General features: G+C 56.0%; 8 protein-coding genes across 8 annotated transcripts; 5 read left to right on the forward strand and 3 right to left on the reverse strand.

Annotated features, from left to right (window-relative positions):
• Positions 1 to 4,105: 4,105 nt before the first annotated feature.
• Positions 4,106 to 4,432, reverse strand: J3D65DRAFT_548759 (uncharacterized protein; the record flags this gene model as incomplete). The annotated part of the gene is made up of 1 exon (XM_066796922.1): positions 4,106 to 4,432. One exon carries the CDS (start codon positions 4,430 to 4,432, stop codon positions 4,106 to 4,108), a length of 327 nt encoding a protein of 108 aa, XP_066657484.1.
• Positions 4,433 to 6,466: 2,034 nt separating this feature from the next.
• Positions 6,467 to 7,097, forward strand: J3D65DRAFT_615689 (uncharacterized protein). Its single transcript, XM_066799357.1, has one exon. It carries the CDS (start codon positions 6,571 to 6,573, stop codon positions 7,018 to 7,020), a length of 450 nt encoding a protein of 149 aa, XP_066657485.1. The 5' UTR covers positions 6,467 to 6,570; the 3' UTR covers positions 7,021 to 7,097.
• Positions 7,098 to 7,728: 631 nt separating this feature from the next.
• J3D65DRAFT_615693 (uncharacterized protein) lies at positions 7,729 to 9,453 on the forward strand. The gene has a single exon (XM_066799358.1). The coding sequence runs from the start codon at positions 7,773 to 7,775 to the stop codon at positions 9,024 to 9,026; it is 1,254 nt and encodes a 417-aa protein (XP_066657486.1). The 5' UTR covers positions 7,729 to 7,772; the 3' UTR covers positions 9,027 to 9,453.
• On the reverse strand, positions 9,362 to 11,856 carry J3D65DRAFT_239260 (pyridoxal phosphate-dependent transferase). The gene is made up of 5 exons (XM_066794744.1): positions 11,704 to 11,856; positions 11,547 to 11,641; positions 10,211 to 11,499; positions 9,907 to 10,133; positions 9,362 to 9,829 (listed from the first exon to the last, which is right to left on the reverse strand). The coding sequence occupies exons 1-5, from the start codon at positions 11,761 to 11,763 to the stop codon at positions 9,698 to 9,700; spliced, it is 1,803 nt and encodes a 600-aa protein (XP_066657487.1). The 5' UTR covers positions 11,764 to 11,856; the 3' UTR covers positions 9,362 to 9,697.
• Positions 11,812 to 15,708, forward strand: J3D65DRAFT_566767 (Nrap protein). Its single transcript, XM_066797606.1, has 2 exons — positions 11,812 to 12,489; positions 12,539 to 15,708. Exons 1-2 carry the CDS (start codon positions 12,001 to 12,003, stop codon positions 15,557 to 15,559), a joined length of 3,510 nt encoding a protein of 1,169 aa, XP_066657488.1. The 5' UTR covers positions 11,812 to 12,000; the 3' UTR covers positions 15,560 to 15,708.
• A 234-nt stretch (positions 15,709 to 15,942) lies between these two features.
• J3D65DRAFT_644519 (carboxylesterase) lies at positions 15,943 to 17,751 on the reverse strand (the record flags this gene model as incomplete). The annotated part of the gene is made up of 3 exons (XM_066802156.1): positions 15,943 to 17,073; positions 17,129 to 17,488; positions 17,536 to 17,751. The coding sequence occupies 3 exons, from the start codon at positions 17,749 to 17,751 to the stop codon at positions 15,943 to 15,945; spliced, it is 1,707 nt and encodes a 568-aa protein (XP_066657489.1).
• Positions 17,752 to 19,976: 2,225 nt separating this feature from the next.
• Positions 19,977 to 20,734, forward strand: J3D65DRAFT_615699 (uncharacterized protein). Its single transcript, XM_066799359.1, has 3 exons — positions 19,977 to 20,145; positions 20,204 to 20,386; positions 20,438 to 20,734. Exons 1-3 carry the CDS (start codon positions 20,028 to 20,030, stop codon positions 20,593 to 20,595), a joined length of 459 nt encoding a protein of 152 aa, XP_066657490.1. The 5' UTR covers positions 19,977 to 20,027; the 3' UTR covers positions 20,596 to 20,734.
• Positions 20,735 to 20,818: 84 nt separating this feature from the next.
• Positions 20,819 to 26,987, forward strand: J3D65DRAFT_239599 (Dopey, N-terminal-domain-containing protein). Its single transcript, XM_066794745.1, has 4 exons — positions 20,819 to 21,099; positions 21,157 to 21,281; positions 21,336 to 25,370; positions 25,416 to 26,987. The coding sequence occupies exons 1-4, from the start codon at positions 21,009 to 21,011 to the stop codon at positions 26,844 to 26,846; spliced, it is 5,682 nt and encodes a 1,893-aa protein (XP_066657491.1). The 5' UTR covers positions 20,819 to 21,008; the 3' UTR covers positions 26,847 to 26,987.
• The last annotated feature ends 642 nt before the right edge of the window (positions 26,988 to 27,629 follow it).

A 27,629-nucleotide genomic window follows, 5' to 3' on the forward strand; every position in this document is an offset into this window, starting at 1 on the left:
CGACCCCGACCCCGACCCCGACCCCGACCCAGACCCAGACCCAGAACCTCCTGCGGCGCGGCACGGCCGTCATGGCATGGCGTCATTTTCTGCGCCGCAACCAAGACCATATCCACCTCTGCTGCACCCTCAACGCTGTCGCATGACTCCCTACTTCAGCCCTCGATCTCCTGCCTCAGCGCGCCTCTCACCGCCCGTGACTGTGACGAGGTTGTTGCCTGACGCCTGACGGCCGTTTGACCCGCATTCACCTGCATCTTGGACATCCGCCCCCATCAACCCACACGTCGACACCTCCGCTGCTACACGCCGACGCGCGCTAGCATTCCAAACCATGTCACTCGTCGAAACAGAAGCTGAGGGAAACTAGTTGTCTGCCCTGCGACATGACAGGCGCCGAGGTTTGCGCAACAAGCTGAGCTAAGCGCCGCGTCTACGACCGTACCCCCATCCGGCTACTAACTACACCTTGGCCGCTCCGCCGTTTGCCCCCGGCTGTGTACGCGTCCACACATGACGGGACCGTCCCGTCTCGTCTATCCCGCGCTGCCCGCACATGCCAACCACACCCAACAGACGGTCGTTTTTTCTTCTGGAGCCAAGTCGGCCATTGCTCCGTAGCAGCAGCAACACGACAGCAGCGCCAGCATGCTCAAATATCGCCAAGCCCAGGGCCAGCCGTCCATCCCGGCGAACCCCGGCCCGTCTTAGCCGGCCGGGGGGAACCACCTCTCACAAACTCAGATCTGCTCAGGTCGCGAGTTATCAGCTCGTCCGTCAGCAGTGGAACGGCTGCCAGACCAACCACTGCTCATCATCATCCACACAGTCAGCACTCTGTTTAGACGCCGATGCCATTGTCGACCAAATGGGTCAAGAGACCAGCCAGCCGACCAGCCAGCCAGTCAACTAGCCAGTCAACTAGCCAGCCAACCTGTGGTAAGCCAAGCAAGGTCGTAATGTGATGAGAGCAGAATGAGGGGCACGCGGACGCTGTCGTCCCTTCTCGTTCTCTTTCCTTTGCGTCCATTCTATTAATACACTCCGTCTTCTACATGAAGTCCATTCGTCTTTTTCTTGGCCCCCACACTGAAAATCCGCTTCCCCATCATTGACGAGCAAAGCCAAGCAAAGCTCAACAACAAAGTGACGCAGACGAGGGGCACGAGCGGCGAACACGGTGCTGTTCCATCTTTCTCCATGACTTTTCTTTTTCTAATAATACCCTCTTCGGTCTCTTATTCTCCATATGCGCTTGCTCGCGTGTCCGTTCGAACTTTGGCCCCCACCTGCATCCACCCCGTTCTACCTCACGTCACCTACGCACGTTTGGATTTTGGCCCCCACCGGCAAACTTCGCTTTCCATGCCATTGCTGGACGCAGACCACGTCAATACATACGCCCCAGGCGAGAGAGGCGTGCGGGCAATTCGGAACTCGCCTGGGCTGCCCTGGCCCTGGCCTGAGGGGGCGGATGCGCGTCTATCTGTCTGTATCGTCCGCGGAGGCCCGTTTGCTGGTCTAGCCCCCATCATCACCCATCAATTCTGTTGCCTCCCAATTTTCCTTTTTTTTTTTTTTTTTTTCTCTCTTCTTCGTCGTCGTTCGCCCCTCGCTCGCTCTCTTCCAAGCCTATTTACATCCAAGCGAAGCGAAGCCAGCCAGCCAACCTGCCATCTCTGTCGTGGAGTGAGCCAGGTGGAACTATCCGCGCGCATTGTGTGGAGAAACACGGACACACGGACGTGTGGACGGACGGACGAACGGTACAGACGACGGCGACGACAGGCGCCAAAAAAATTAAAAAATTAAAAAAGCAAAGGTGATGCACGGCCCGCGGCAAACAAAGTCATGGCGGCGGAAGTTACTCCGTCGTTTGTTCGTCGTGATGGTATGAGTTGCGGCGGATTGAGCGTAGCGTTGGGGCCAGTGGAATGGCGTGGCGTGGTATGGTGTGGGGTTCTTCCGTCAATCATGACTGTCGGCTGGGCTGGTGAGTAGTAGAGTAGGTACGTACATACCTGTGTAGACAAGCGGGAGAGAAAGAGAGGCAGAGAAGTTGCAAGGTAGCGAGGAGAGCGTTTCCAAATACCATCTAGTTCGCAGAAGACAATGGCAACCGTCGTTGATATGCAGGTGGTACATACATGGTAGAAGAAGAAGTAGTAGTAGACTGGCATAGTCCCTTGTCTATTTTCGCATTTTCTAGCACTCGCACTATACGATGTGGGCAGGCAATGCAAGTACATCTATCTATCTATGCCTAGCTATCTGTCTGTCTGTCTGTCTGTCGCCACGCCATCCTATGCTGACTAACTAGCCAACTAACAACCTGAGCATAGCACGCACGCACGCGCCCCAGACAGACAAACATCTTTCTATCCATCCATCTGCCATCTGTTATCCGTTGTGTTAAACCAAGCCCAGCTTTATCACGCCATCTTTCTCCCAGCTCGTCATAGAACTCCAAAAAAAATGGGTGAGCACGTCGGCCGCCTCCTGGATCGGCCTTGCTGCTACCCGATGCACTCGTCGAGCCATCTAACGCGCGCAAAATAGACGGAAGCAAAGCAAAGCAAACGCGAGGAGAGAGAACGAACGATAGCTAAACGCCTGTGCCTGGAGGTGTGCAGCATGCGAGCGATGAACGCAACGAATGCAACAGGAACCAGCCATCCCAGCAATGCCAACGATGCCATGCCAGCCCATCGACCGGGGCGGGAGAGGCGCGAATTGTGCGGACTTGACGAAAAGAAAAAGAGAAAAGAGAATGTGTGTAGGTAAATGGTAAACGGTGAGTGCAGCGCAAGCGCCGGCATTAAAATATTGGTCTGCTTCTTCTACTGCCTCTTCTACTGCTGCTTCTTCTTCTTCTCCTTGTTCATTTCCATCTTCTTCTTTCTGACCGCCATCTCCCATCTTTCGGCCGGCCGGCCGGTCTCTGTCTTTCTCTCTCTTTCTGCAATAATCGCGCCGGCGCGCGTGTCAACCCGTAACACCACCACCACCACCACCACCACCACCACGAACAACGACAACGACACCATTGCGCCGAGCTATGCTACATAGACAATATGCTTCTGCCGTGCTGTGCGCCGAGCCCGGGCGATGCGATGCGATGCGATGCGATTTGATGCGATGTGGCCAGAAAAAGAGTGGGGAACAACAGGGAAGCCGGAGCCGGAGCAGAGGAGAAGAGGAAAGAGAACAAAGAAGAAGCAGAGGAAGAAGCGAAAGAATTAGAGTCGGTATGTACTAGTAGTGGTGATGAAGGCGGGCGAGCCAGCGATGACCATGACCATGGCCGGTGGGGGTGGGCGCAAGTCGTGTCGTGTCGTGTTGTGGCAGCCGAGACAACCGTTCGTCCAGCCATCGGTGAGTCCGGTACAATACGGTACGTGTTGTGTTGGTCGAGCGTGCGGAATGGAGTGAGTATGTGGGTAGTTGGTGGTGTGGTCCTGGCCTGATGCTGATGCCGATGCTGATGCTTATGCTGTGGAAATTGGAACAAACAGTCGAGAAGAGGCGGGCGGTGCGGTGGTGGTGGTGGTGGTGGTGGTGGTGTAGTCCAGGTGTGTAGAGGAAACTCGTATGCATGTCGTTACAACCAAAAAGAAAAGCAAAGCAAAACAAAGCAAAAAGTTCAACCAAAGCGAAAGAAAAAAAGATCAAATCGCCACCCCTTTCCAACAACAACAACGATGATTTGCCCCTGCTTCCTTGGCCCTGTCGAAGCTGCTGGGCTACGCCGTTGCCTGGCTGGCTGGCTGGCTGGGTCCGATGGTGTGGACTTGTTGTTCCCTTATCCTGATGCGCCGAATGCTGCTAATGTCGCTGCTGTCGCTGCTGCTGTGCTGTACAATTCTCTCGTTCCGACGTTGCTTGCTGCCTGGGTATACATTACAATGATGATGATGATGATGATGACGGTGTGGTAATGTCAAAAGAGGTGATGGTGGTAGCATGGTGGAGAGATATTCCCGTTCCTTTTTTTGCGCTCGCTCGGCAGCTTCTCGTTCCCGTCGTCCGGTCCGGCCGTAGTTCATCTCTCCCGGGGAAATGGTTAGGTGTGTGTCGTTGTCAGGTCGTCGGTCCTGTCGCGTCATCACGAGGCGTCCGATGCCTTGCGCGGCTTGCACTTTTCATGCGCCATGTGCCCATTGCGCGCCGTGGTGCGCGTAAACTCGGCGCCACAGCGCGGGCAGTACGACTTGGCCGCCGTGCCCGACTTTTCGCGTTGGTGTCGCAGCAGGTTGCTAAACGTCGAAAACTGCCGTCCGTTGCACCCATGTTCCCAGCACTGCGGCTTTGGCCGCGAGTTGAGCACCCGCACGCCCCGGTCTGGTGCGCCCAGCGCCGCGGCCGCGGCCGACGGATCCTGTCCAGGCGCTCCTGGGTAAGGCTGCGAGTAGTGCGGTGGCGCCGGATACATTTGCTGTGCTGACTGTGCAGGGGGATAGGCCATGTTGCCGTAGCCAGCCGTGTTGTAGGGCTGTGATCTGGAAAGGGTTAGGTCTCATCTCAGAATTTGGCGCGCGCGAACAAAAAAGTCTCACGTCGTGTAGTTGGTTCCGTAGGGCATCGCGCCAGGTGCAGGGAGATTTGGGTGGATGGGCGGGTACTGCGACGTCTGACCTGTTGCCCCTGAGAGGGCAGAAGGGTCGTTGGTTCCAGGCATGTATCCTGCGGATGCTGCAGATGCGAGCGAGCTGTGTCTCGAGACACCATAATCGGCGCCGGGGCTGCTTCTCAAGACCTGTGCCGGAGGGTAGGACTGCATGTAAGGCGAAGGCGCGCCGCTGCTCTGGGGGTAGGTAGGTTGCTGGGAAGTGGAATGTTGCGACTGCTCCTGGGGATAGCCTTGTCGAGCGTTAGCGCATGAAGTTATTCGTTTGACAAGGCATGGTCTTTAATGCAAGAGGCCGAGTTTCGAAACTTTTTTTTGGACGACATGGAAAAAGGAAATACAGGGAAGGAGAAGAAAAAAAAAAAAAAGTGCAGGGAAAAGGCTTACCGTAGGGATCAAAGCTGGTCCCCGAGGGAGTGAAAGAACCGTACTGAGTGGGCATCATGTAGCCAAGCGAGCTGGATGCGGATGAGTGATTGATGAGTGGGAGGGCCGGCAGGATCCTGTTACCTCATGTCTTGTGCGTCGGGGCAAGGATGAGGTTCGGCGGCAGCGGGAGGAGGATAGACGATGTGGTCGAGAGGATCAATCGAGGCTTGGTCGAGGTCGCCACTGGGGCGTGGAGCTGGAGCGGCAGCAGCAGCAGCAGAGTGGGGATCTCGGGTAGATGAGGATCTTGAAGGAGGAGGAAGAGGAGCCATGGTCAGTACGGACGAGATCCTTTTGGTGGAGAGGGAGCAGTAGGAGGGTGTAGTGGTAGCTTACTCTTGTAGGGTGTGTATTTGAGAGCGTCAGTGTGGAGCTGGTGGTAGTGATGCTAAAAACTGGCACCTTCGGATAGCAAATGCCTGCGCCATGCCCAGGGGGGGCGGAGGGTACATCATATACAAGCCTAAGTCCTCAGTAAGAACCAACAGACGTCTGGTTGGCCCCGTGCGCCGAAGGATCGCGATCCCTGCCGGCACGCTTGGGGGGAACCCCCGTGCGGGCCATATCGTGAGCAGGTAGGCAGGGCAGGCAAATTCGACAAGAGATTAGGTCAAGCTTTGGGCGCTAGCGAGGGACCCAACGGCGCCGCATTCAGCAGTGGGTGCCTTTTAGGTTTGGCATGGGCGGTGTCACTATGTTTCGCGGGCGACTTAGCCCTGAGGATACCGCCCTTGTGGGGTGTTGGTGGCGTTGGAGAGATGGTTTCAGACTGGCTGAAGGCACATTCGGCCGGTGTTCCGTCCAAGCTGTGTGACCAAAATAGGCTGGTGATCCATCTCCACTGCGCCACGGCGGCCTTTGTTTAGAAGCGTCGCCGGCGATAACGCAGGGCTGAAGAAGACGCGGACGAGATGGGACTGACGTTGCCGGGGCATTGGTGATTCTGGTCGTCGGGTTGGCGACGAGAGAGGCGAGACGGGAGGCGTGGCGTGGCCAGCGTGAGACGAGGGCATTGAGGTCAGCTCCAAGTCATCAATTGCAGAGGTCAGGTAGTATGACAACCACCAGAGAAGCAAGGGATAGCATGGCGTTGCGAGCTGTCGTTTCGACCCGTCTTGTCGTCTCTCTCTCTCTCTCTCTCGTCCTGTGCTGTCGCTTTTGTCTTTGCGCGTCGCTGTGACTGTGACGTTTTGATTTTTTTCTTCTTTCCGCATTTGATCCCTGCGTTGCTGCCTGGGAGCAGGGCTGTTCAGAGTGAGCAGGGTGAGGTGTTTGGTCTGGTGCCCGTCGGGAGTCCGAGTCCGAAGGGTCGGTGCGGTGGGTGGGTAGGTAGGGTACAGCGGAGCTATTTCCCTGCCCCCGGCCTCTCTCCCGTCGCTCAGGTCGCGTCTTCCGCTGCCTCACTCGACCTGACCTCGACCACCTACCACCTCCACCTCCTCCTCCACCACCACCACATCAAATCTCACCTGCCTTACTCCAGAACTTCGTCCCTGCCCCGCGCTATCCCGCTCATGACCCAGCTCGGTTTCGCTTTTGGCGCTACCTTGCCGGTCTACCGTGTGACCGTCTGCTCATCTTCACGAGGCTGCCATGCGTTCCCCACCTCGTCTCCTCGCTGGGGTAACCGCACGTCTCATCATGTCTGTCATGGCACAGACACCTCTCGAGTGCAACACGGACACATGACAGCCCAGAAACCCTTGCAGCAGGCGGCCCAATGCAAACCTGGTTGCCTCCACGAGGCTGGCGGTGCCCATCACGTCGGTGGTGCTCTAATGAGTCTGCGACCCATGGGCGACAGACGTGCTGGCCTCCACTGGCATTTGCCGCGTGCCACGCCCGCCGGCGCGGCGCTTGTCATCGACCTTTTCCGCGACCGGTTCTCATTCACGTCAGCCGGTCCACGTCACGGCGGCTGGGCCACCAGCAAGTCGTCGTGGTGCGCGGGGCTAGCTTGCTGATACATGATCTCATTAGAGGCCGAGATGAAAGTATAATTTGGCCGCCACGAGCAACTATCGCGCCTCGCGCCACTGCGGTTCAATGTTTGCCCAGACCGCGGAGCCGTAATGGAAGGTGAGATGGCCGTCGCAGTGGCTGGGGCGGACGAGGGTTCCGTCGAAATGGGCCCGTCGTGGGTAGGGTGGATGAGTACATGGCCCAGCAGCACCCAGAACCGTGGCCGTGGCTCACTAAAGGGCTGGCTAGCAGTAGCTGTACCTTGGGCGTCGCCGATTCTGACCTCAGCCTTTGTCCAGGGGTCTTGAAAGCAGCGAGTAGGTACAGCACTCGCAAGGGTTGCTTGGACAAACGCATTGACTGCCAAAGTGCCGGCCACAGCGGGCCTTTCCAGCTCCCGGTTGCCAGAGCGGCGCCCTCACTCCTTCAGCCCAGCAAACCGGTGCGTCAAGCATTCCTTCCCGCAGCGCCGCACGTGAGGGCGCGTCGGATCCAATTTCCATCGTTGTTATGAACGACGCCGGTCGGACTTGGGCCGGTACGAGACCACGTACGAGGTCCGCCGGCCGTTGGGTTGGCGAACGACGGGCAAGTGAGACGAAACGGTGCCGGTGGACCCGGACTTCTCAATCAAGACGGTCCATGTTATTTCGCAGCGAGAAGAGGATGACGCTGATGATGTATGGATTGTCGGAGACGATTCCGAGTCGCTGGCCGTGCGAAATAAGAGGTGAAGAGCGGGTGAGGATGTTGGATGGGATCATCGCCAAGGGTCATGCACAGCAGATCGACCTCTGAACCGAGATGGCGGGAGATTTTGGATTGGGGACGCTGCGATGCCCGCAAACGAGATTGCAAGGGTCCCTGTGCTCGGGGAAGTCGGCTTAGGTTCGCTGAGGTCGACGTCGAAACGGCTCCCGTCGAGTCTGTTGCGGCTCCGTCACCACCTCAGCGTCTTCGTCACAGCAACCGCCGGCTTCTTCCTACGCCACAGCACGCTCCCTCTCCACGCCCTTCTCTTCACCACCACAGTTCAACTGTCTCCGTCTCCGTCTCCTTCTCCTCTCCGCCGTCTCCACCGCGTCTCTCTCTCTCTCTCCACAAAAAAACACCCAGACCGCTTGCGCTTCCACTTCCCAACCGCCTCCCATTCGTCTCTTTGCTCTCTTGTTTCCATCCCCTTCGCCCTCGCCTACACGCTCTGTTCTCGATCCCCAAGTCAACATCCCCCTCTTGCTCATCGTCTCCACCACCCGCCGCCCGCGCCGCCCGCTCGCTCGGATATCGTCCTCTTTTCTGCTCATGTCGCGCGCACGCGCACGCGCGCGCCGCTCGCTGTCTTTGCCGCGCTAGCCGCGTACCCGCGCGCGCGCGCCCCCCATCACATCCTCCCATCCATTCGTCCCCAGAATGCTGCTCTGCTGTTCCCTACGCTCTCGCCGCTGCTGCCCTTGCTAGCCTGCCTGTACACACTGTACCCACGGCCAAGGCACAGCAGGCAGGCAGGCAGCCGAGAGGGGCGCTTGCTTGCTTGCATACACGCGCCGCATTCTCGTCCGTCCTGCATCCCCGCTACGTGTGTGCATGTGTACACATACGTCTATGCATACACGTATGCATACGCACGTATACACAGGCGTATATGCGCGTATACGGCGGCGGCGGCGGCGACCCCACTCGGGACGGGATGCACCACCCACCCACCGCCGCTATGTTGTCGTCTCCGCTCCGCACCGCACAGCGCAGGACGTTGTTGATTGCCGCCCGCTCGCTTGCCCGCTGGCGTCAGCTTTGCAGAGCCGCATGTCCAGCTGCGGAAAAAGGCAGGTACGGGACGCTGTACCTGCTTTCTGTGTCACGGGGGTCGATATGCCCTTCAACAGCCTCTCCGCAGATCCTCAGAGCCACTGACCGTGGAAAAGGTATTGAAGCATGGAGACGCGACGCAACAGTGCAGCCCCGCTGCTTTGCGCCGACGACGCGGAGGTTAGAGAGTGAGGCATCTTGAGTCAAGTGGTGCCCGCGTTAGGCTAGGTTGGCCGGTAGGTATATCCACTACGTGTATCAGAGAGGTATCGCCAGCAACGTATCTACAGGTAGGTACATGTATTTAAATACCTGTGCCCTTCACCCCACGACTTCGCATCCCTACTCGGATCAGATCGGTAGACGACAAAGAACGCACGCGCCGCATTGAATCATCCCAATCAGCGCGCCCGATCAAAGCGCTTCGGGATGGAAAGTCTACAATTCAATCAATCAATCAATCAATACCGACCCCTCCGCCTGCTCGCTCGCCCCTATATATACTGCACCCATCCACTGCAGCCCAACCAGGTGCATATCGTCATCTCCGTCGTTGTTGAAAAAACGCTCCACCCATCGCATCCCATCCACTTTCGCCGGCCAGCTAGCCAGCCAGCCAGCCAGCCAGCGCGCAACCAAACAAACAAACAAAGAAAGGCCAGTGCCGTTGCTGTTTTGCTTTTATACAAGGCCGTTTTGGGGAGTGGGGTATAAAACTCCACCCATTCATTCATTCAGTGTGCAGCAATCGCTCCGCCCAAGTTTGTTCAGGGTTGAATCAATCAGTCAATCAGTCAGTCAAGTTGGTAGGTAGTCGGTCTGTCAATTTACACGTGCATTCGTGTGCTGAGGTCGTCGGCGTTCTCCACGGTATCATGCCTCGACAGCGGCCTCCGGGGGCCCCATGGCCGCGAGTGCGCGATTGAACGTGGCGACGAGCTCGTCCGTGTCTTCGAGGCCGACGCTGAAGCGGACGAGGTTGGACTCGACGCCGTAGGAAGCCGCCTGCCACATTGCATCACATTAGCCCCTGCTGCTGCTGCCCTAGACGTAATCCAAACCCAAACAAGAGGAACGCTTACCCAGTCGAGCTCCGTAAAGTGCGCCAGCAGGACGTAGGGCGAGCTGAGGGTGAAGTTGGTGCCCAGGCTGGGCCCCTTGGCCGTGTCGAGGTTGTCGAAGAAGTTGATGGCGTCGGCCGTCGAGTAGAACGTCGCCGACAAGAGGCCGCCGTAGCCGCCGTTGGGCCGCTTGCACCGGTCGTAGTTGGGCCGCGTGGGGCTGTATTTCGGGTAGTTGACTTGCTTGACTGTCATTGCGTTGAGCGTTAGTCTCGTAATGGGGTGATGTTGCAGCTGTGAATGTGGCTTCCGGCAGCTTGCTTACCCCTTGGATGCTTCATGAGCACGGCGCAAATGGCTTCGGCGTTGATGTTGATGCGCTCGATGCGCGGCACAAAGTCGCGGCTGTTGCGCTCGAGGAAGATGGCGTCCTCGGGCCACAAGTTGTCCTCGTACTCGCTGGCCAATGTCTTCTTCAGCTGATCATAGTGGCGGCCCTTGGGGTTGAGAATGGCGCTACCGCCCATGACGTTGCTGTCGCCGCTGAAGATCTTGGTCAGACTGCTGACCACGACGTCGGCGAACGGCAGCACGTGGACGTTGAGGAAGTTGCCGATAGTCTCGTCCACCACGACGCAAAAGTCGTACTTGTCGGCCAGAGCGCGAATGCGCTGGAGATCGGGAGACTTGAGCAGTGGGTTTCCTGGGAACTCGCAAAACAGCGCCAGGAACTTTTCTCCGCCTTCGAGTCTCTTCTCAAATTCGTCCAGCTCCTCATCTGAACCGAAACCAAAGAAGACGACGCCTGGGCCAAACTTTTCCAGAATCTTGAGCGTGTCAATGTAGGGGAAACCGTAGCTGACGCTCTTTTTCTGACCCAATGTGGCCATCATACACCTGTGAGTGTTGAAAATAGCACTCATTCCCGTCGGGAAGAGGTAGACGTCGTCCTCTGAAAAGCCCGCAACTTGCCGCGTCCGATCCTGGTCTGCCTCGAGCTTCAAGGCCTCTTCGAGAGCGACGTTAGCAGTCAGCGACCCTGCGATCCTTCTCCGAATGGCCAACTTGGCGTTATCGGCGAAACCAACGTCCAGATTTCTTCCGAATCTTTCCTCGACAAATCGCAGCGGGTCTTGGCCATCTGGTTCTCTTTCGGGAGCCGTGTGGTGCCCATTTGCACCTGGCGCCTTGGAATCCACGGAGCCTCTCTTTTGATATCTCTTTGGTCCCTTGACCATGCGTTGATCCGCCTGGCTTTTCTCCACCAATACCCCATCTTCGAACGCTTTGTGGCAATATTCGGCCCTGCGACTGGACACGCCGTCACCGGCGTGCTGCCAGAAAGCCTTTGCAATCTTGAAACGATCCTTGGGAAAGATGACTGCCGAAACCTTGGGCAAGACACGGTCTGTGGAATGGCGATGGTCAAGGTTGGGCACCAGATCGATGAGGCGGAGGCGATTGGGGCCGAGCTCGGGCGCTTGCTTGCGGAACCATTCTAGACAGCGGTTGGCGATGACATGGGACGGGAAGAGCATAGCAGAGTCATCTGCTTGGCCGTAGGTCGCAACAATGGCTTCGGCGAAGCGCTGGATGGATTTGTGGACGAAGAATCTACGCGCGTCAGAACGAGGTTTCGAGCGTGTGTATGAGCAGCGCACCGTGGGTATCCAGTCTTCATGCGTCCGACCACATCGGGTCTGCCTTCTTCGTAGCCAACATTGGCATCCCAAGTTGGGAGCGACACGCTCACGGCCTGAATACGTCAGTGCTGGTGCCCCGCGAAGCCCCGCGGAAAAAGGTGTAGGCGGGCCTTACATGCGCAGTGAGGGGAGGAATGGTTTCTCCAACGTCGTTTTCGCGAGGCGAGGCGGCCATGGTCAAGTCCAGTCTGGATCCGGGAGTCAATGGGCGAGAGCGGGAATGGGCGAATTGGACATGCGGAGACCCTCTGACACAAAGAAGTCTCTCCGATCCCGGTGCGAGTAATGGGATTGTCTCCTTATCGATAAGAGCTCGCGTGCAAGGGTTCGGTCGGGAAATTTTGTTGCCCAAGCCGCGACAACTTTTGTCTCTCGCGCGCCAGATTCGAAACCCGCGCGACAACACCCCAAAATGGCTCCACCAGCAGTCAAGCGCAGAAAGCTCAGCCACGACTCGGACGAAGACAGCAGCGACGGCGGCGTTGACGTCGGCGTCGTCGGCAGCGGCTCCGACGCTGATAGCGTCGACAGCGACACAGGGAGCCTAGAAGACGTTGAGATGGGAAATGTGGGACAAGCAGAGCAATCTGATGAGGATGATGGAGCCGAGGAGGATGAAGAGGTGGAACAGTCGCAGCCCAAGGCGCAAGATGGAAAATCGCAGGAAAAGTCTCTGAAGACCAAACAGGAGCCTCGAAAGCCGAAGCGAGACATCGACATGGCCGAGATGACGGGCGCATACACCGGCGAAGTCTACAAGTCCAACATGTTCAAATTGCAGGTGGACGAGTTGCTGGCACAAGTCAGACCGAAACATGGCAAGAAGGAAGTCGCCGCGGAAAAGGCACTGCGCGATCTCAAATCAATCATCGAAAAGATTCCTTCGAGGGACCCCTCTTCGGTGAGTCGCATTGTCCCAGCCCCACTGTTGCTAGGCTAATTCGGTCCAGGTGATTGAGGCCGAAAGGTCCTTGATCAAACATAGCAAGGTTGCCGTGCCTTTTCCTCACCCTCGCCCTCCAAAAGACGCCAAGTACACCTTGCAATACTCGAAGCCGATTGCCATCAACCCTGTCGGTAGCTACCCGTTGAAAATAAACGCTAGGACTGGAGATGAATACGCCATTGACCTCATGGTCGTTATGCCGCCGACCGTGTTCCAGGAGAAGGACTACCTGAACTATCGCTACTTTTACAAGAGGGCATACTACCTGGCTGCAATTGCGGCTGGAATCAAGAGCACAAAGGGCCACAATCTCAAGCTCAGCTTCGACTACCTCAACGGCAATGAATTGCAACCTATCATTGTCGTTCAAGGCGGCGGCAACGACGACCTCTCCACCTCGAACTACCGGATTCACATTATCCCTGCCGTTCCGGATGGTGTTTTCCCCGAGGACAAGACGCTCCCGGAGAAGAACTGCGTACGGCCCAAGCAAACTGGCGACGAATCGCCAACTCTCAAGCCAACCCCATTTTACAACGCGTCTTTGCGTGCAGATTGCCAGACGACGGCCTACTTGAAGCTACTCCACGGCGCTCTGAGCAGATCTGAAGCCTTCAAGGACGCTTGCGTCCTCGGCCGCACTTGGTTGCGCCAGCGTGGTTTTGGCAGCAGGATCCGCAATGGAGGTTTCGGCAACTTCGAATGGGCCTCCATCATGGCACTCTTGATGGAGGGCGGCGGTCCCGCCGGAAGGCCTCTCTTCGCCGCGGGTTACAGCAGCTACCAGCTTTTCAAGGGCATGCTGCAGTTTCTTGCCTCGAGAGATCTCACGGAACAGCCGCAGCTTTACGAAGCCCATGGGATCTCGGTCCCGAGGGAGGATGCCGTTCCCACCTTCTTCGACGGTCCTCGCTCTCTCAACGTTTTGTACAAAATGACTCCTTGGGCATACAAGCTTCTGCGACGGGAGGCGAAGACGACAGTCTCGTCGCTTGGAGATTCGGCTTTTGATCAGTTCGAGGCCACATTTGTCCTCAAAACGGACCATGTTCTGTACAGGTACGATGCCGTGGCCGAAATTCCCGTCTCCGCGTTTGGAATCAACTTCGAAGACGAAGACCACAATCAGAAGATCACAAAGAGCTTCCACAAGCTCTATCGCGTGCTCAAGCGTGGCTTGGGTGATCGCGCCGAACTCGTTTCTTTGATACTGCCAGAAGCTCCCTCTTTCCCTCTCGGCAACGCAAAGACGACCATTCCACGAAATGCAACGCTTCAGGTTGGCTTCGTCGTCGATCCAGCCAATGCGCTCCGGGCTGTCGATCATGGTCCCTCTGCTGAGAGCAAGAAAGAAGCTGCGCTGTTCCGTCAGTTCTGGGGCGAAAAGGCTGAGCTGCGTCGATTCAAGGACGGAAGCATTCTGGAGAGTCTTGTGTGGTCTACCAAGGACTCGAACACTTCGATCTTCGAGCAAATCATCCAGTACGTCTTGAACCGCCACCTAGGAAAGGATGTTGCCGAGAGCACCAAGCTCTTTGGAGAAAACTTCTCGCGGCTTGTCACGGGCAATGGACAGGTTGGACATGACCTGTTCTTGCCCTTTAAGAAGGCATTCGACAATTTGGAGCGAGACATTCGCTCCTTGGAGGGCATGCCCCTGTCGACCCGTCATGTATTCGCAGCGGACCCGAAACTTCGATATGCATCTGTCGACGTGCCTCTACAGCTTAGGCAGGCTCCCGAACCGGCCGACGTCATGATTGAGTTTGAAGGGTCCGCACGCTGGCCAGATGATCTGAGAGCAATCCAAATGACCAAGGTCGCCTTTTTACTCAAGATGGGCGAGCTTCTCCAGGAGTCTGCCAAAGGCGTCACGACTCGAGTCGGCCTCGAAAACCAAGGCTTTGACATCATGAACCAGTCTTTCATGGATGTCGTCTATCAGTCTGGTGCAATCTTCCGCCTCAGAGTGTATCACGACCGCGAGCAGACTCTCCTTGAGCGCCGTCTCAAAGACAAGAGTCTGGACACGGCGACGAGAGAAGCTACTGCGCTTGCCTTGGCTACGCACAAGCGCCTGTCCCAGCGCGTTCCCTCTCACACACAAGCTATCCAGGCTCTTTCGACCCGCCTTCCGGCCCTCTCCCCGTCTATTCGTCTCCTCAAGAAGTGGTTCGCGGCCCACCTTCTTTCGTCTCACTTTGCCCCTGAACTCATTGAATTGATGGTCGTGCGAACGTTTTTGAATTCATACCCTTGGGAGCCGCCTACCAGCGCCATGACCGGCTTCCTACGCACCTTGTCTTTCCTCGCTCGCTGGGACTGGCGCAACGAGCCCCTCATCGTCGACTTGAGCAGCGAAATGAAGACGCAGGACGTCGCCGCAATCAACACTCGCTACGAAGCCTGGCGAAAGATTGACCCAGCCTTGAACCGCGTCGTCATATTCGCCGCCACGAACGTCGACCCGGAGGGTACGACATGGACGGACCACGCGCGCCCGGCCAAGGTCGTTGCTGCGCGGATGACGGCGCTCGCCAAAGCAGCGTCGCAGGCAGTCCGAGAAACCGGCGTACGCATTGAGCCCGAGTCACTCTTCTCTAGCCCGCTTTCCGACTACGACTTTGTCCTGCGCATCAGCCCGCAGCACAGCAAGAGCGGGCGCAAAGACAAGACGGCCAAGGCGCAGTTCAAAAACCTCGCGCTCCAAGCTGAGCCCGCGCAAAACGTCGACATGGCAGGTTTCGACCCGGTGCGCCTCTACCTTGCCGAGCTGCGCGAAATCTACGGCCACGTCGTTATCTTTTTCCACGACGGCGACGGCGGCGATGTCGTTGCTGGCCTGTGGAACCCTGCTAATACGGTGAGGAGGAAGTGGAAGGTCAGGATGGGATACTCGAGCGTGCCGGTTGCGGGGGCAGGCGAGGAGGACGCCCAGGCTGATGTCAATAAGGAGGCGATTTTGGCTGAGATGGCAAGGCTGGGAGGAGAGCTGGTGAGGAAAGTCGACGTGAACAGGCGATGATCTGCATCTACAATCGTACATTGTGTCTTGAATCATTCCAAATCAGCGTCAACTTGGCGCCGTCATGACGAGAGCCGTCACGCATGTTGAAACCATACTTGTAATCCACTCAACCTACGTCAAGCCAGCCACTACTGCCAAGATTGGAACCCAGAGCAGGGCGGAGACGTGAACCCGGAAGATGTCCCACGTCATTGCTACCAGCGACCAAATATGCGTCGTCATCTTTCTTCATTGATCTATTTTTCCAAAACCAAACGCACAAACTGCCTACCCATGGAAGAAGAGACAAGTCAAATATTACAAGAAGCATATTACACGCTCATCTCTCACCTTCTCTACCACGCTGCCCACTTCTTTCTCTCACTTGCTAGTCAGATGTCTCAGTAATCCATGCTATCGCTCGCGCCCTTGGCATCCCGCGCCAACTTGCCATCCAAATCCGTCGTCTGGCTACCCTCCCTCGGATGCCCCAGGGCGACACTCATCTCACGCGTCGCCCGACAACTCAAACTACGGCGCTGGCTCATGCGCTCCATTTTCGTCTTGCCAGTAATGAACACCAAGCGCTGGCGCTGGCCGTCCTCGGCGCCGCTCCACGTCTTCCACTCCGGACTGCCGGCATCGCGCTCCTTGTTCGGATCCAGCTGCTTGACGAAGCTGAGCCAGTACTTGCGAATGACGGGCGCGATGCCCTCGTTGGCGCCTTTGGGCAGGTACGACGGTGGCGCCCCGTTGTCCGTGTTGTTGGGCCCCCATAGCGCGTACTGCTCGACAATGTGCCACGTGCCGTAGCCGGCGTTTTCGTCGTCCTCGTCCGTGACGGCGTAGCGGTAGTTCCACGTCGGCGGGCTGAGGTCGCCGCTGCTGCTACCGCGCGGCGGCGCCACGGCGTTTTTGACGATGCTGTTTTGCAGCTCGTAGACGATGCAGTTGGTGCCGATGTCGCCGATGGCGTCGGCCGTTTGCCGCCACTTGCGACCGGACTTGGAGTAGTAAGGGGCAGGCCGGTTAATGTAAAGGTCGTCGAGGATGTCGAGCGAGCCGCGGGTGAGCGCGCCGTCCTGCTTCTTGAGATACGTGTGCGCCTGCTCGGCCGTGTCGGTGTCCTGCGGCGCGACGTACTTCGTGCCTTCGTTGTTGCAGAAGCCCATGATGGTGGGCACCTTGGCGAAGGCGCCGTCCGAAAACATGTCGAGCAGGGGTTTGGGGAACATTTGGTCGTCGATGCCCGGGTCAAACCAGCACCCGGAAGTGCGCAGCTCCGGTTCGGGTTTCGAGCGCAGGCAGGCTAGCGTGTCAATGTTGTCGGTGCACTTGGTTGCGTTGAGCAGGCACTCGTACTGCTCTTCGCCTTGCTTCATGTTGCGCATCGTGACCCAGCCTCCTGACTCAATGATGGCGCCCGCAAAAGGAGGGCGCTTTGTGTCGCGGTATACCACCATGAGGAGGGCAGAAGCAGTGCCGCCGGCACTAATTCCATTGAGAACGATTTGATCCGAGTCACCACCAAACTGAAACCAGTCAATACGGGCTGGAAGCACGTGCAAAAGAAGAGGGAAATCTTACCGCCGCAATGTGATCTTTTGTCCATTCGAGCGCCTTCTTGATGTCCAAGATCCCCGCATTCAGTGCTCCCTTCCTCTTAATCTCGTCGCTGTGTGCAAATCCAGTCGGACCAACGCGGTAATTGAACAAGACCACAATGATTTCGCCGTCTTTTACGAGGTTCTCTGGGTTCCAATTGGAATTGGAGTTTGACTTGAAGCTCCCACCCTGAATGAAGAACATGACCGGAAGACGAGTACTTCTGGGATTCTCTGGTGCAAATACTGAAATGTACAGACAGTCTTCATCCACGCGGAAGCGGTCTGTTTTTCCTTGTGCGGTATAGTCGTCGGGGGTTTGAGGCGGGCAGATAGCACCAAACTTTTCTTGTCAGCATGTCTGCAGTAAGGAGAAGAGCACGAGCATACCTTGTCAGCTTTGATCACCTCTTCACTCTTCGGAGGGTCTTGCGGTGCAGCAAAGCGGTTATTCCCAGTCGGCTTGTCCGCATACCGCATCCCGAGCCATTTGAGAACACCGTTTTCTCTAACTCCCTCATATTTGGAGTACCCCAGATCCACAAAGGGAGAACCGGCATTGACAACACTGGCAGCGGCCAGGAGGGAAACAATAGTTTTCCACATTGAACTGGGTAGACAAAACAGCCAAGGAGCGTTGTGGTCGGAGTGAAATAAAAATTAGTACGACACAAAGCAACGACGATGAAGGAGTGACTGTCTGCACACGCAAAACAGGAGAGACGAGGCCAGCTCCACCCCATAAAAACATTTTGCTCTGTGCAGCAACAAGTACAGAGCAATCGTAATTAGCGAAGCGGTCAGGATCCAGGGACTTTAGCCGCACTGCACTAACAAGGATATGGTAGGTGATGCGGATTAGAGCGGCCGCTAAACTTTATTTCGCGCCGGCAGATCTTCTCGCGCAATATGTGGCCTGAGTCGAGCCTCATCGAGCTGCCTTAGGCGCTCAGTCCCTTAAACAACATGCTGGGGCTGTGGTTATCCCCGACTGTTAGACTGCCTGGTCCGGTGGTTGATGTGGTGTGCAATTGATGTACGCTGGTTCGCTTTAGCCCGATACGCTTGATCATATGCTTAATACGCCGCTCTAACAGTATGCAGGCTAAAGGACGGAGCATAGAAATCTTGTGGCAGTCGACGCTGTCTTCTTACTGAATCGGGACAGTCGCAGACCGGAATCGAGCATTTCCCTCGTGAAAGATCTCGAGGTGTAGGACGCCACCTATTTCGGGCCATCTTGGCGCTCCATATACTGCAAACACATGGTAATTTGATCCACGAGTCGCTTTTTTTGGCGATCGAGAGAGGTACAGGATCATGCATCGTTCGGAACCAGGGGACTGCCTTTTACAGATTAGAGTAGCTGCTGTACCCAAGACGGCGGCGCCGGGTTCCACATGGAGACACATGGTGATCTGCGCTGCTTTGGCTGCCGGGCTGCTGCTGGTGCATAAGAATCGTCTCCGCGACCATCCCGGTAGAGAGGCTGTACAGTGCAACAGCTGGTTCTGAAGATTGGAGCTTCCGAATACGAAGTAGCCTTTGCTGTCCGTGAGCATTCTTGCTTTGAACGAACCAGCTAACAATCCAAACGAAAGCGCGGTTGCTGGACATTGGTGTTTTGCGCTAGCTTCGCAACGAAAGGTCCTCCTATTCCCACTTTATCTCAGTAGCTTTCCAAGTCTGTTCGATGCATTTGTCTTTCTTCACCCGAAATGGATCGGAAAGCCCGATCGTTGCCAAACTGGCCCGTGGTCCCAGGTATTCCTGTCGTTCGGAGCGTTGGTATCCAACGGCGACCATGTGAAAAAGGTTGTACCGTTGCCGAAAACATGAAATTCGGAAATCCTGAAGCTCGCGATGTTTGAAGAACACCGTTATCAATCTTTTAGTCTGGTGCTGATTGAAAACCTCAGGTCGAAGCGGTTCTCGAGATCCACTGGTTGGCCAGGGCGCCTGCACGGTTCGCACATAAATGGGAAGGTTCCAAGCTACGGGCACTCGACAAGGGTCTTGGATCTCTATTCCTTTGACGCGCATCCATTTCTACGGTACGCCTGCCACTCAGACTGCACCATCGGTGCTCTTTGACGTCCGACTTTTGTGCCGCCATAAAGTCGCAACGTCGGGACGCAGCATTGATTCGGACATTCGGAACTCGTCGCTTGGAGTAGTGCGTGAAAGTCGCGGCAACGACTAGTGTCAACGTCAGGAACGAGGGTGTCTCGGTGTCCCAGTCGTGGCAGCGGGCACGGATATGACAAGGGCCCCCAGGCTGTTTTGTGGGATGGAATCAGGAACATTTGTCTCCTAAAAAATGACTACGTGTAGTGCTTGAATCTCTTGGAACTACGGGCTCGAGAGTAGAGAGCTACCACACATGTCGCTGGCTAGAACGTTCAGATCTAAAGCGGTTGAGTGCCTCTGAGTTGGATTGATATCGTTTTACGGCGTCTAACGGAGTTGGAGGGAGGAGTCTAGTCCGGCCTTTAACAGTCGAATTGAGCAATGAATATATGCAGCAACAGAGGTGTCCAGTTGCGTGAGGCGGTTTCAGGCGGATCCGATGCAATCCGCACCCCGTCCCGGATGATCCAAACCACGAGCACCCAATCTGTTCTCTTTGTGGCCCACAGACAATGAGCTTAGTTGCGCAAAGCATTCATGTGGTTTTGTGTTTCGATCGTCCACATGTAGAATACTGAGTGAAGCTTGATCTCGAGAATGCTTTGAATTCACGTGCGCCCGTGGATACAGCGGGGGAGCTGAAGCGGCTTAGGCATAGCCAAGTCTGCCCCGTATGGCGGGGACGCAAGTAGCCGTGTTTCGTTTGGCTTCCGCTGTAGAGGGCTGGAAACACCTTCTTCAACTTGAACAACATGGCGACAAAGTACCCGTCGCCCGAGGAAATCAAAGCCATTTTCAAGCCCATGGAAGAGGGTGAGGCTGAAAAGGTGTTTGAGAGAGTCCATCCGCATGTCGACTGGACTGTCATGGGTACACCAGACACTTTGCGGAGCTTGTTCTGTTAGATGGCTGACCGAATGCGATCAAGGTACTCATCCCATTGCTGGGCGATACACGAGCCTGGAAGATTTCTTGAACAGCACGTTGAAGCGTTTGACGGCGATCATGAAGACTAGTCCAATTCGCATCAAGACTCGCAACGTCATCGGAGGCGGGGATTCAGAGTGGGCAGTTGTCGAGCTTTACGCGGATGGAGTTGAGTGCAAAAATGGTCGGTCCAGCTGGCCAGGGAGCTTGGGTTGACCTGCTGACATGGTAGCAGGTCTGAAATTCGAGAATACGTATGCTTGGTGCATGCGCTTCAACGAAGACGGTCAGATCGTCCAGGTTCGCGCCTATCTTGATTCGGCGTTGATCAAGCAAATTCTCGAGGAAAACGAGGGCCCCGGGGTGAAGAGTTACCGAGCTCCAATTGTTTGATGATGAGAGACGACGAAGGTGGTGTTGAGATGAGGTTGCTGTGTCACGGTCCAGCTGGCGGTGTCTTTACGGCGCTTGGTCAATGCCGTCATGTTTCCTGGTTGTTTGAATCTCTTGATGGTCGGGCAGTGAATCAAAGTCAACATGAAGTCGTTGCAAACCAGTAGAGGTCTCCTTGCTGAGAGGCTGGTGAATGCGTCGTGGAGGTCGGAGGCAGACTCCCTCACGTCCAGAGGAAGCAAGACGTGGCCCGTGCCCACCGGAGCAATGTGCACACGTTGAGAGACGCGTCGCCATCCCAGCTCCCTCCACAGCCACCATGCTTGCGACGACGACATATCCCCCAACAGCCTTACCATGCGAATAGACCGCTGAGCATCCAACATCGATGCCTGCCTCTCCTCCCAGGCGCCATGTCTCTCGATCCAATTCACCGCTCCGCGTCGCCCGCGAGCTCAGGCCGTGCCTCGCCCATACGCTCACCTCGACGGCGCATCGAGGACGGTATGTACGTCGTGGTGCATGGCTCTTGATCCCACACCGCGCTCACTCTCGCCTCAGGCTCCTTCAAGAAAGACAAAGCATTCCGTCGATATGAAAGCAACGTCGAGCGCGCCCTCGCCCTGTTCGATACGCCGCAGCAGGAATGGGCTGACTATATTTCGTTTCTGGGGAGATTGTTGAAGGTACATGGAATTGAGCTGTCCCCGGATCTTCAACCATACTGACAATCCAGCCAGGCTATCCAAACACATCCCCCAAGCATTTCCACGATCCCTCACAGCGGAACCGTTTCAACGAGACTCGCCCAGTGCTTGAATCCCTTATTGCCGTCCGGAGTACACCAGAAAGCCCTCGAGGTCTACACGTACATCTTCTCCGTCCTCAAGTCACCAGCCCTCGCCCGCGACCTTCAAATCTACTTTCCTGGCCTCGCGTCTGTCCTCTCCTTTGCTTCGCTCTCCGTACGGCCTGCCTTCCTTTCCCTAATTGAGGCCCACATCCTTGCTGTTGACCCGCAAGCGCTCCGGCCGGCCTTAAAGTCCATTATACTATGTTTATTACCAGGTCTAGAAGAGGAGACGGCCGAAGACTTTGAGCGGGTTGTCCAAATGATGGACAAGCTGCGGTTCACAATCAGTGGGACGCAAGATCGCAAGAATGATGGCATTGGAGACGCTCAGGACTCGTATTTCTGGCAGTGCTTCTTCTTGGCCACAATCACAAATGCGCCGCGAAGGCAGGGCGCGTTGGCCTATCTCGTGCGGCGCTTGCCCAAGTTTGGATCACGGGCGCCTAGAAAGGGCTCAACAGCCGGGCAGGAAGATGGGGAAGGCGACGAGAACGAACCGCTCTCGCTGGCCGCCGAGGCGGTCATTGCGCCAGAGCCGGGGCTTCTGATCCGGTGCTTTGCAGCAGGACTTGGAGACAGCCAGCTACTGACTCAAAGGGGCTACCTCGACCTCCTTGTCAACTCCCTTCCCCTGCATTCCGAAGTCCTTCAGGTCAGGATTGACTCCCAGGATCTGGAGCGCCTAGTCACGGCCGCCGCTGGTGTCGTTGCTCGAAGGGACATGAGCCTAAATCGAAGACTCTGGTCGTGGTTGCTTGGTCCTGAGCCCGCTGCCGACGAACGACCCGAAACTCCGGCGGATTCAAAAGGGCCGCTTTTGGACCTCAATTCTCATCATGCCGCGTACTTTGCACGATACGGCCTCCAACCCTTGACCAGTGGAATCATGGCCATGATAAACAGTCGAGACAAATCGCCCGTGGCGAAGGCGCGACCTTTCCGAGTCTGCTTGTCCTTGATGGACCGCTGGGAAGTAGGTGGACTCCTTGTTCCTGCCCTCTTCCTTCCTGCCTTGGAGAGTGCAAGAGTCTATCGGGAAACGGCTGGTAGAGAGGCCTTTGAGGACGTGTTGCGCAGTGCGAGCATCTTCTTTGATGGCGTCGAAAGCGGTCTCATATGGGGCAAGATTCTGGAACTCTTGGACGAAGCCATGTCCACAAACCCGCAGCCTCTTGAGGAACAGCTGCGCAAACTCAAGTTGGCAAAATTCATCATTACCCGATTCAACGTACGCGAGGAGGAGATGCTTCTGCACCACATCCCGTTGCTTACCTTTGTTGTTCTCAACCTCGTGAATCGTGGATTGCTCCAGCAAGATGTGCAAAATGAGCTCGAAAAGCGCATCAATTCTACAAAGCTTGAGATAGCCGACCTACTCGTCCAACTTGTGCCGGATCGCGTTTTTGCAAGCGGCCAGAGTGGCAAGACGAGGAACGCTCTCAGCATCGACGCCATACGGACGTTCTATGACAAAGCTCAGGGCAATATTGAAGCATCCGGACCTCTTTTCACCGGATCTCAACTAAAGGAATCGCTCCTGCGAGAAGCATGCACAAATTTCATCAACTCTCTGCGTGATCCCACACCCGGCAAGGTTGAAACAAGCACCAGACTTCTCTCCAACATCTTGTCCAAAGTGACAAATCCCGGCGACCAGGATCGCGATCGGTTCTTGTCTGCTTTCCATGCCTGCCTTGATGGCCAACCCAACGCATCCGAGAGTTCAGTGCCATTTCCCGCCATTTTGGCCATTACAACCGTCATGGCAGCGCTTCAAGCGAGCTGCCGCCCGCACAACTACTTTCCCCAGGAGCAATTGCCTGAATTGGTCAACCAACTGGTTCGAGCTACGTGGTTTTACTTGTCGCCCTTTAGACCAAAATACCACGTCGAAGCTGTAAGGTGCTTGTGGCAGCTCCAAGCTATGACCGCTTCCGATCATCTCGTGGAAGCTGCCATCACTTCGCTGATGTTGCAAGACCCTACTGAGGACAGCGCCTCATTGTCTTCGGATGCTGGACGCCGGTTTGCCGTTCTCTGGGCACACACGATTCATGAGCTCAACCTTCAAGCCGAGAAAAGTGGCAGAGGCCTTTCTCGGAGACCCAGTGGTCTGCCAGCGTTGTCTGGTCTGAACACACTCGAAGGAGGCTACCAAGCTATCCTCACAAGACCGCTGTTGCTTCTATTGGACGCGCTCACGGAAGACGGCACAGAGCTCTTCTTTTTTGTTCGGGCATGGCTGCAGGATCTGCCGAGTCTAAACAGAGTATTCGACATTATCGTGCAGCATCTGCACTCGCTGAATTGCTTCAACTATCAAGCATCCGAGAAGCTTCAGCCTTCCTCTCAAAAGCCCGCTGTAGTAGTAGATGATTCTAAAGAATGTCTCTACTACATGCAACATTTGCTGAACATTCTCCGCTGGTCTTCGGATTACACTTGGATGGTGCTGGCCCGAGATGTTGTACAAATGCATGATCCCGCTGCAGGCCAAGAAAAAGAAGTCCCATTGCAGACATTGCTGGTGCAAACTAGCATGAGAACGCTCTCGGTGACATTAGGACTGCAGCAAAAGTCTTCACACGTTGAGGGGCTCTATCGCACCGCAATCTCGATTCTCCGTTTGATTCTCATGAATCCACACTCGTTGCCGCTGAGAGAGCTCGAGTTGGAAAACTTTCTCATGGATCGCCTAGCTGCTGGAAGCCCTCCGCTCCAGAGCCTCCTTCTAGACGCGACGCTGGCGGCGCTTCGACTACGACTCCGCGCGCTTCCAGCCTCTCCTTCGGAAGACAGGTCCACACGCCAGCGTCAAGATAGCATCCGTGAGTCTGTAGAGAAGCAAGAATTCGAGGCACCACAGGCCCCTGCGATAGTGCCTCCGCCTCAGCTCGTAGAGTGCCTCAAGACTGGATTTTCTTCGCCCGAAAGTCGTCTGGTTCTGGACGATTGGGTCAAGTTCTTGATCGAAGTGCTCCCGCTGTTTGCGGACACCATTTTCCAAAACTTGCTGCCTTTATCCGAGTGCCTGGGCAAGCAAATTCAGGCCACCTTTGACCAGCTCAAGTCTACTTTTCATGAACCCGCATCTTTTGGCCCTACTGCTCCAGAGTCAACACTCATCTCGCTCATGAATGGTTTGGAACAGATTCTGGCGAGCGCCCATGATCGTCTAATCTTGCAAGAAGTCAGAACCTCTGTCGCAAAGACGCCGGAACAGCCACAGGGCTTCTTTGGCAACATGGTTTCTGGAGTATTTTCTCCCGAGCATCCTCAGGCCCGCTCTGCAACTGCAAATAGCCGCCTCACGGTATTGCTCTGCTTTCAAGATACGGTCCGCATCTGTTTTAACATCTGGTCGTGGGGTGGATACGGCTTGGAGATTGCAAGGCAGGACACGGCATCCATTGCCTCGTTTAGCTACACTTCTCTTAGGATGCGGAATAGGGCTCGTCGCATTCTCGAGCACTTGTTTGCTGCCGAAGCACTCGAATGCCTCGAGACTCTAACAGTAATCTGGTGTCGCTCACCACGGGGTAGCCCCGAGGCTACGGCGGTGCTCAGCCTCTTGAATGTTCTCAATGGCTCGAGTCCCAAGCATACAACTCCTACGATTTTCAACGCTCTATACAGCCGCACCAATCCCAATGCGTTGGATCCGCATCGGATGTCAACATTGACGTCGAATTTGGCCGACACTGACCTGGTGGCCTTTTTGGTTGACTATACCAAGTCCCTGGAAGATGATGCCATGGACGAGATCTGGCCCGACTGCTTCACGTTTCTGAGAGACGTGTTGACAAACCCCATGCCGCATCGTCAAATACTGCCTGGGCTGTTGGAATTCACAGCTACATTGGCTGAAAAGGTCGACAACACAAACTTTGGCGAGCAACGCCGCATGCGTCGCGATTTGGGTGTAAGTTCTCTTGCCAACGTCTTCGCCCCTGTCTAACTATCATAGGATTTGTTCACTCGGTTGCTCACTGCAACCTTTACTACTCGACCCATGGGCTACCTCTCGGATTCGTCTTCCCTCTCGGTCGACAAAGTTCCTGAGGAAACGGCGAATTGTAACTCGAGGTCATCCGATATGGTCACCATCCTCGCCAACATTCTCCCCAAACTCTCTCTCGTTCTGGTGGAACCCGACCGCATTGCTAGCGCAGCAACTGCGATCAGCACAAACGTCATCGGTCCAACCGTTCGAGCAAAGGCGTTTCCAGAAAACGTTTCTCCAGCACTGCTGGATCTATTCTATCAGATCACGCGTGTCGTCCAGGGATCAAAGGCCTGGAAGAAAGACATTGCTGATGCCTTCAACGATGCTAGATTCTTTTCTGGTGACCCTTCTCTAGCGAGGGACAGATGGCTCCCTGTACTGCGACAATGGACAGTGGCAGAAAAGGACCGCATGCCCGAGTTGCTTTCCCGCCTGTCCGCCCCCACTACCGCTGGCATTATGTTTGGTGTCGGCGCGACCAGTGCCAGACAAGAAGCCGACCGCCGGACACAGCTCAACCTACGCCGCATCGGTGCACTCGTCATGGCTAATCAGGAAGACACCTTTGTCGGCAATGTGGGCGCTCTCGGCGAGAAGCTCGTCGAACTCTTTATGGCAACCCCAGCCTCATCTCCATCTTCTGCTACCCGTGCCGAGGCTTTTCTCCTCCTGCGTTCTCTCATTCTGCGTCTCTCTCCAAGTCAACTCGCGCCTCTTTGGCCGATCGTTACGTCAGAGCTTACGGCCGCCCTCAGCTCCCTATTCCCCGACAACAACTTCTTCACGTCCAACCACGACAAACCCGAAACCTACAACAACCTCTCCATCCTGCACGCGTGCAAGCTCCTCGACACGCTCGTCACCATCAACCACGACGACTTCCAGCTCCACGAATGGCTCTACCTCACCGACACCATCGACGCCGTGTACCGCCCCGACGGCGACTGGACGCCTGTCGCCCTCGTCGACGAACTCGCCGAATCCCTCCAACAAGCCGCCGCCCACGCGTCTGCGTCCGCTGGACAAGACGTCGAGCACGGCGGCGCCACATCGTCGTCACCACAGCCCGCCGACACGGTCGCGCTGCCCAACGCAGGCGCCGCAACAACAGCGGCCTCCGGCGGCGGGCCCGTTGCGGCGGACGACGAGCGCAAGCGCACCAGCTTCCTCAACCCGGTCCTCGCGGCCGCCCGGGAGCAGGACGTCTGGGGCGACGTCGCCGACATCAAGGCCATGCCCAAGACCGAGTTCGTCATGCGCGTCGTCCGGCCCTTCTTGGGCCAGCTGTCCATTGCGGCGTTTGAGGAGACGTACAAAGGTGGACGCGTCGACTGGGATTCGGTTGAGCGGGACGTTGTCGCGGATTTGTGGGAGGTGGGCGGTGTTGCGTAGGTGCGTTACCTGTAGATGGGGTGGTGGTGTTGGCTCGTTGACGACGGAATGGACAAGCGGCCGCCGTGTAGTGTAATTTTCTCGTTGTTTATATTCAATTGTTCTGTACCGGGTTACTGTCTGCGTCTAGGCCCTTTGTTGTTCTTCGCTGTCCGTCCTGCTTGACTGCTTGTGTGCCTGTTCTGACGTGCGTCTTCTGGCTCGCAATAGGTACGATCTAGGCTGCTTCTCACGCGCCTTGATGGTCACGTATTCGACGTATCGGGACTCCCTCCGCGTGTCTCTCCATCAGACCACGCGAACGGCGTAACTTTCGACAGACAGACGAGATGCAGAGTGAAACCATTCGGGCATGTTTTCTTAGAGGTCGCGTAAGTTGCAGACACTGGCACGGCACAAGGCAAGACCGTGAGCAGCAGATTTCCATATTGTTTGAAAGCAGTGATTTCTTAATGTCACGCTACACTTCGCTACGCTATGCCAAACCACCACCACATCTCGAACCACGAACCACGAATCAAGACACGCGACTAACGATACAGTGTAGACGACAAGGCGCGCGGGGCCAGGAAAAGAGGCAAAGTAAAGCGGTGAATGCGGCAACTCATTTTCATTCACATGTTCTTAACAACATCCTATTTCAGCATCTCCATCGCGCCGCCGCGGTCCGATTTGCGTCTTCATGCTGCGTCTTGTCGATTCGCTGCACCGCACCGTTGTCAGAGGACTGCGGCGCTCCTGAGTACCTTACATATATCTGAGTATACGACTATCCTCCGCAGA

Source organism: Phyllosticta citribraziliensis (assembly GCF_038025025.1).
Source record: "Phyllosticta citribraziliensis strain CPC 17464 chromosome Unknown J3D65scaffold_3, whole genome shotgun sequence".
NCBI classification, from domain to species: Eukaryota; Fungi; Ascomycota; class Dothideomycetes; order Botryosphaeriales; family Phyllostictaceae; genus Phyllosticta; species Phyllosticta citribraziliensis.

Bases quoted from the DNA above. Each gene is read 5' to 3' on its own strand.
- J3D65DRAFT_615689 (XM_066799357.1), top strand. From the start codon at position 6,571: ATGACCCAGCTCGGTTTCGCTTTTGGCGCTACCTTGCCGGTCTACCGT.
- J3D65DRAFT_615693 (XM_066799358.1), top strand. From the start codon at position 7,773: ATGGGATCATCGCCAAGGGTCATGCACAGCAGATCGACCTCTGAACCG.
- J3D65DRAFT_239260 (XM_066794744.1), bottom strand. From the start codon at position 11,763: ATGGCCGCCTCGCCTCGCGAAAACGACGTTGGAGAAACCATTCCTCCC. The intron at 11,500-11,546 runs GTGCGCTGCTCA...TGACGCGCGTAG, and splicing joins ATGAAGACTGGATACCCACG to ATTCTTCGTCCACAAATCCA. The intron at 10,134-10,210 runs GTAAGCAAGCTG...ACGCAATGACAG, and splicing joins GCTCATGAAGCATCCAAGGG to TCAAGCAAGTCAACTACCCG.
- J3D65DRAFT_566767 (XM_066797606.1), top strand. From the start codon at position 12,001: ATGGCTCCACCAGCAGTCAAGCGCAGAAAGCTCAGCCACGACTCGGAC. The intron at 12,490-12,538 runs GTGAGTCGCATT...AATTCGGTCCAG, and splicing joins CTTCGAGGGACCCCTCTTCG to GTGATTGAGGCCGAAAGGTC.
- J3D65DRAFT_615699 (XM_066799359.1), top strand. From the start codon at position 20,028: ATGGCGACAAAGTACCCGTCGCCCGAGGAAATCAAAGCCATTTTCAAG. The intron at 20,146-20,203 runs GTACACCAGACA...AATGCGATCAAG, and splicing joins TGTCGACTGGACTGTCATGG to GTACTCATCCCATTGCTGGG. The intron at 20,387-20,437 runs GTCGGTCCAGCT...ACATGGTAGCAG, and splicing joins TGGAGTTGAGTGCAAAAATG to GTCTGAAATTCGAGAATACG.
- J3D65DRAFT_239599 (XM_066794745.1), top strand. From the start codon at position 21,009: ATGTCTCTCGATCCAATTCACCGCTCCGCGTCGCCCGCGAGCTCAGGC. The intron at 21,100-21,156 runs GTATGTACGTCG...CTCTCGCCTCAG, and splicing joins TCGACGGCGCATCGAGGACG to GCTCCTTCAAGAAAGACAAA. The intron at 21,282-21,335 runs GTACATGGAATT...CAATCCAGCCAG, and splicing joins TTCTGGGGAGATTGTTGAAG to GCTATCCAAACACATCCCCC.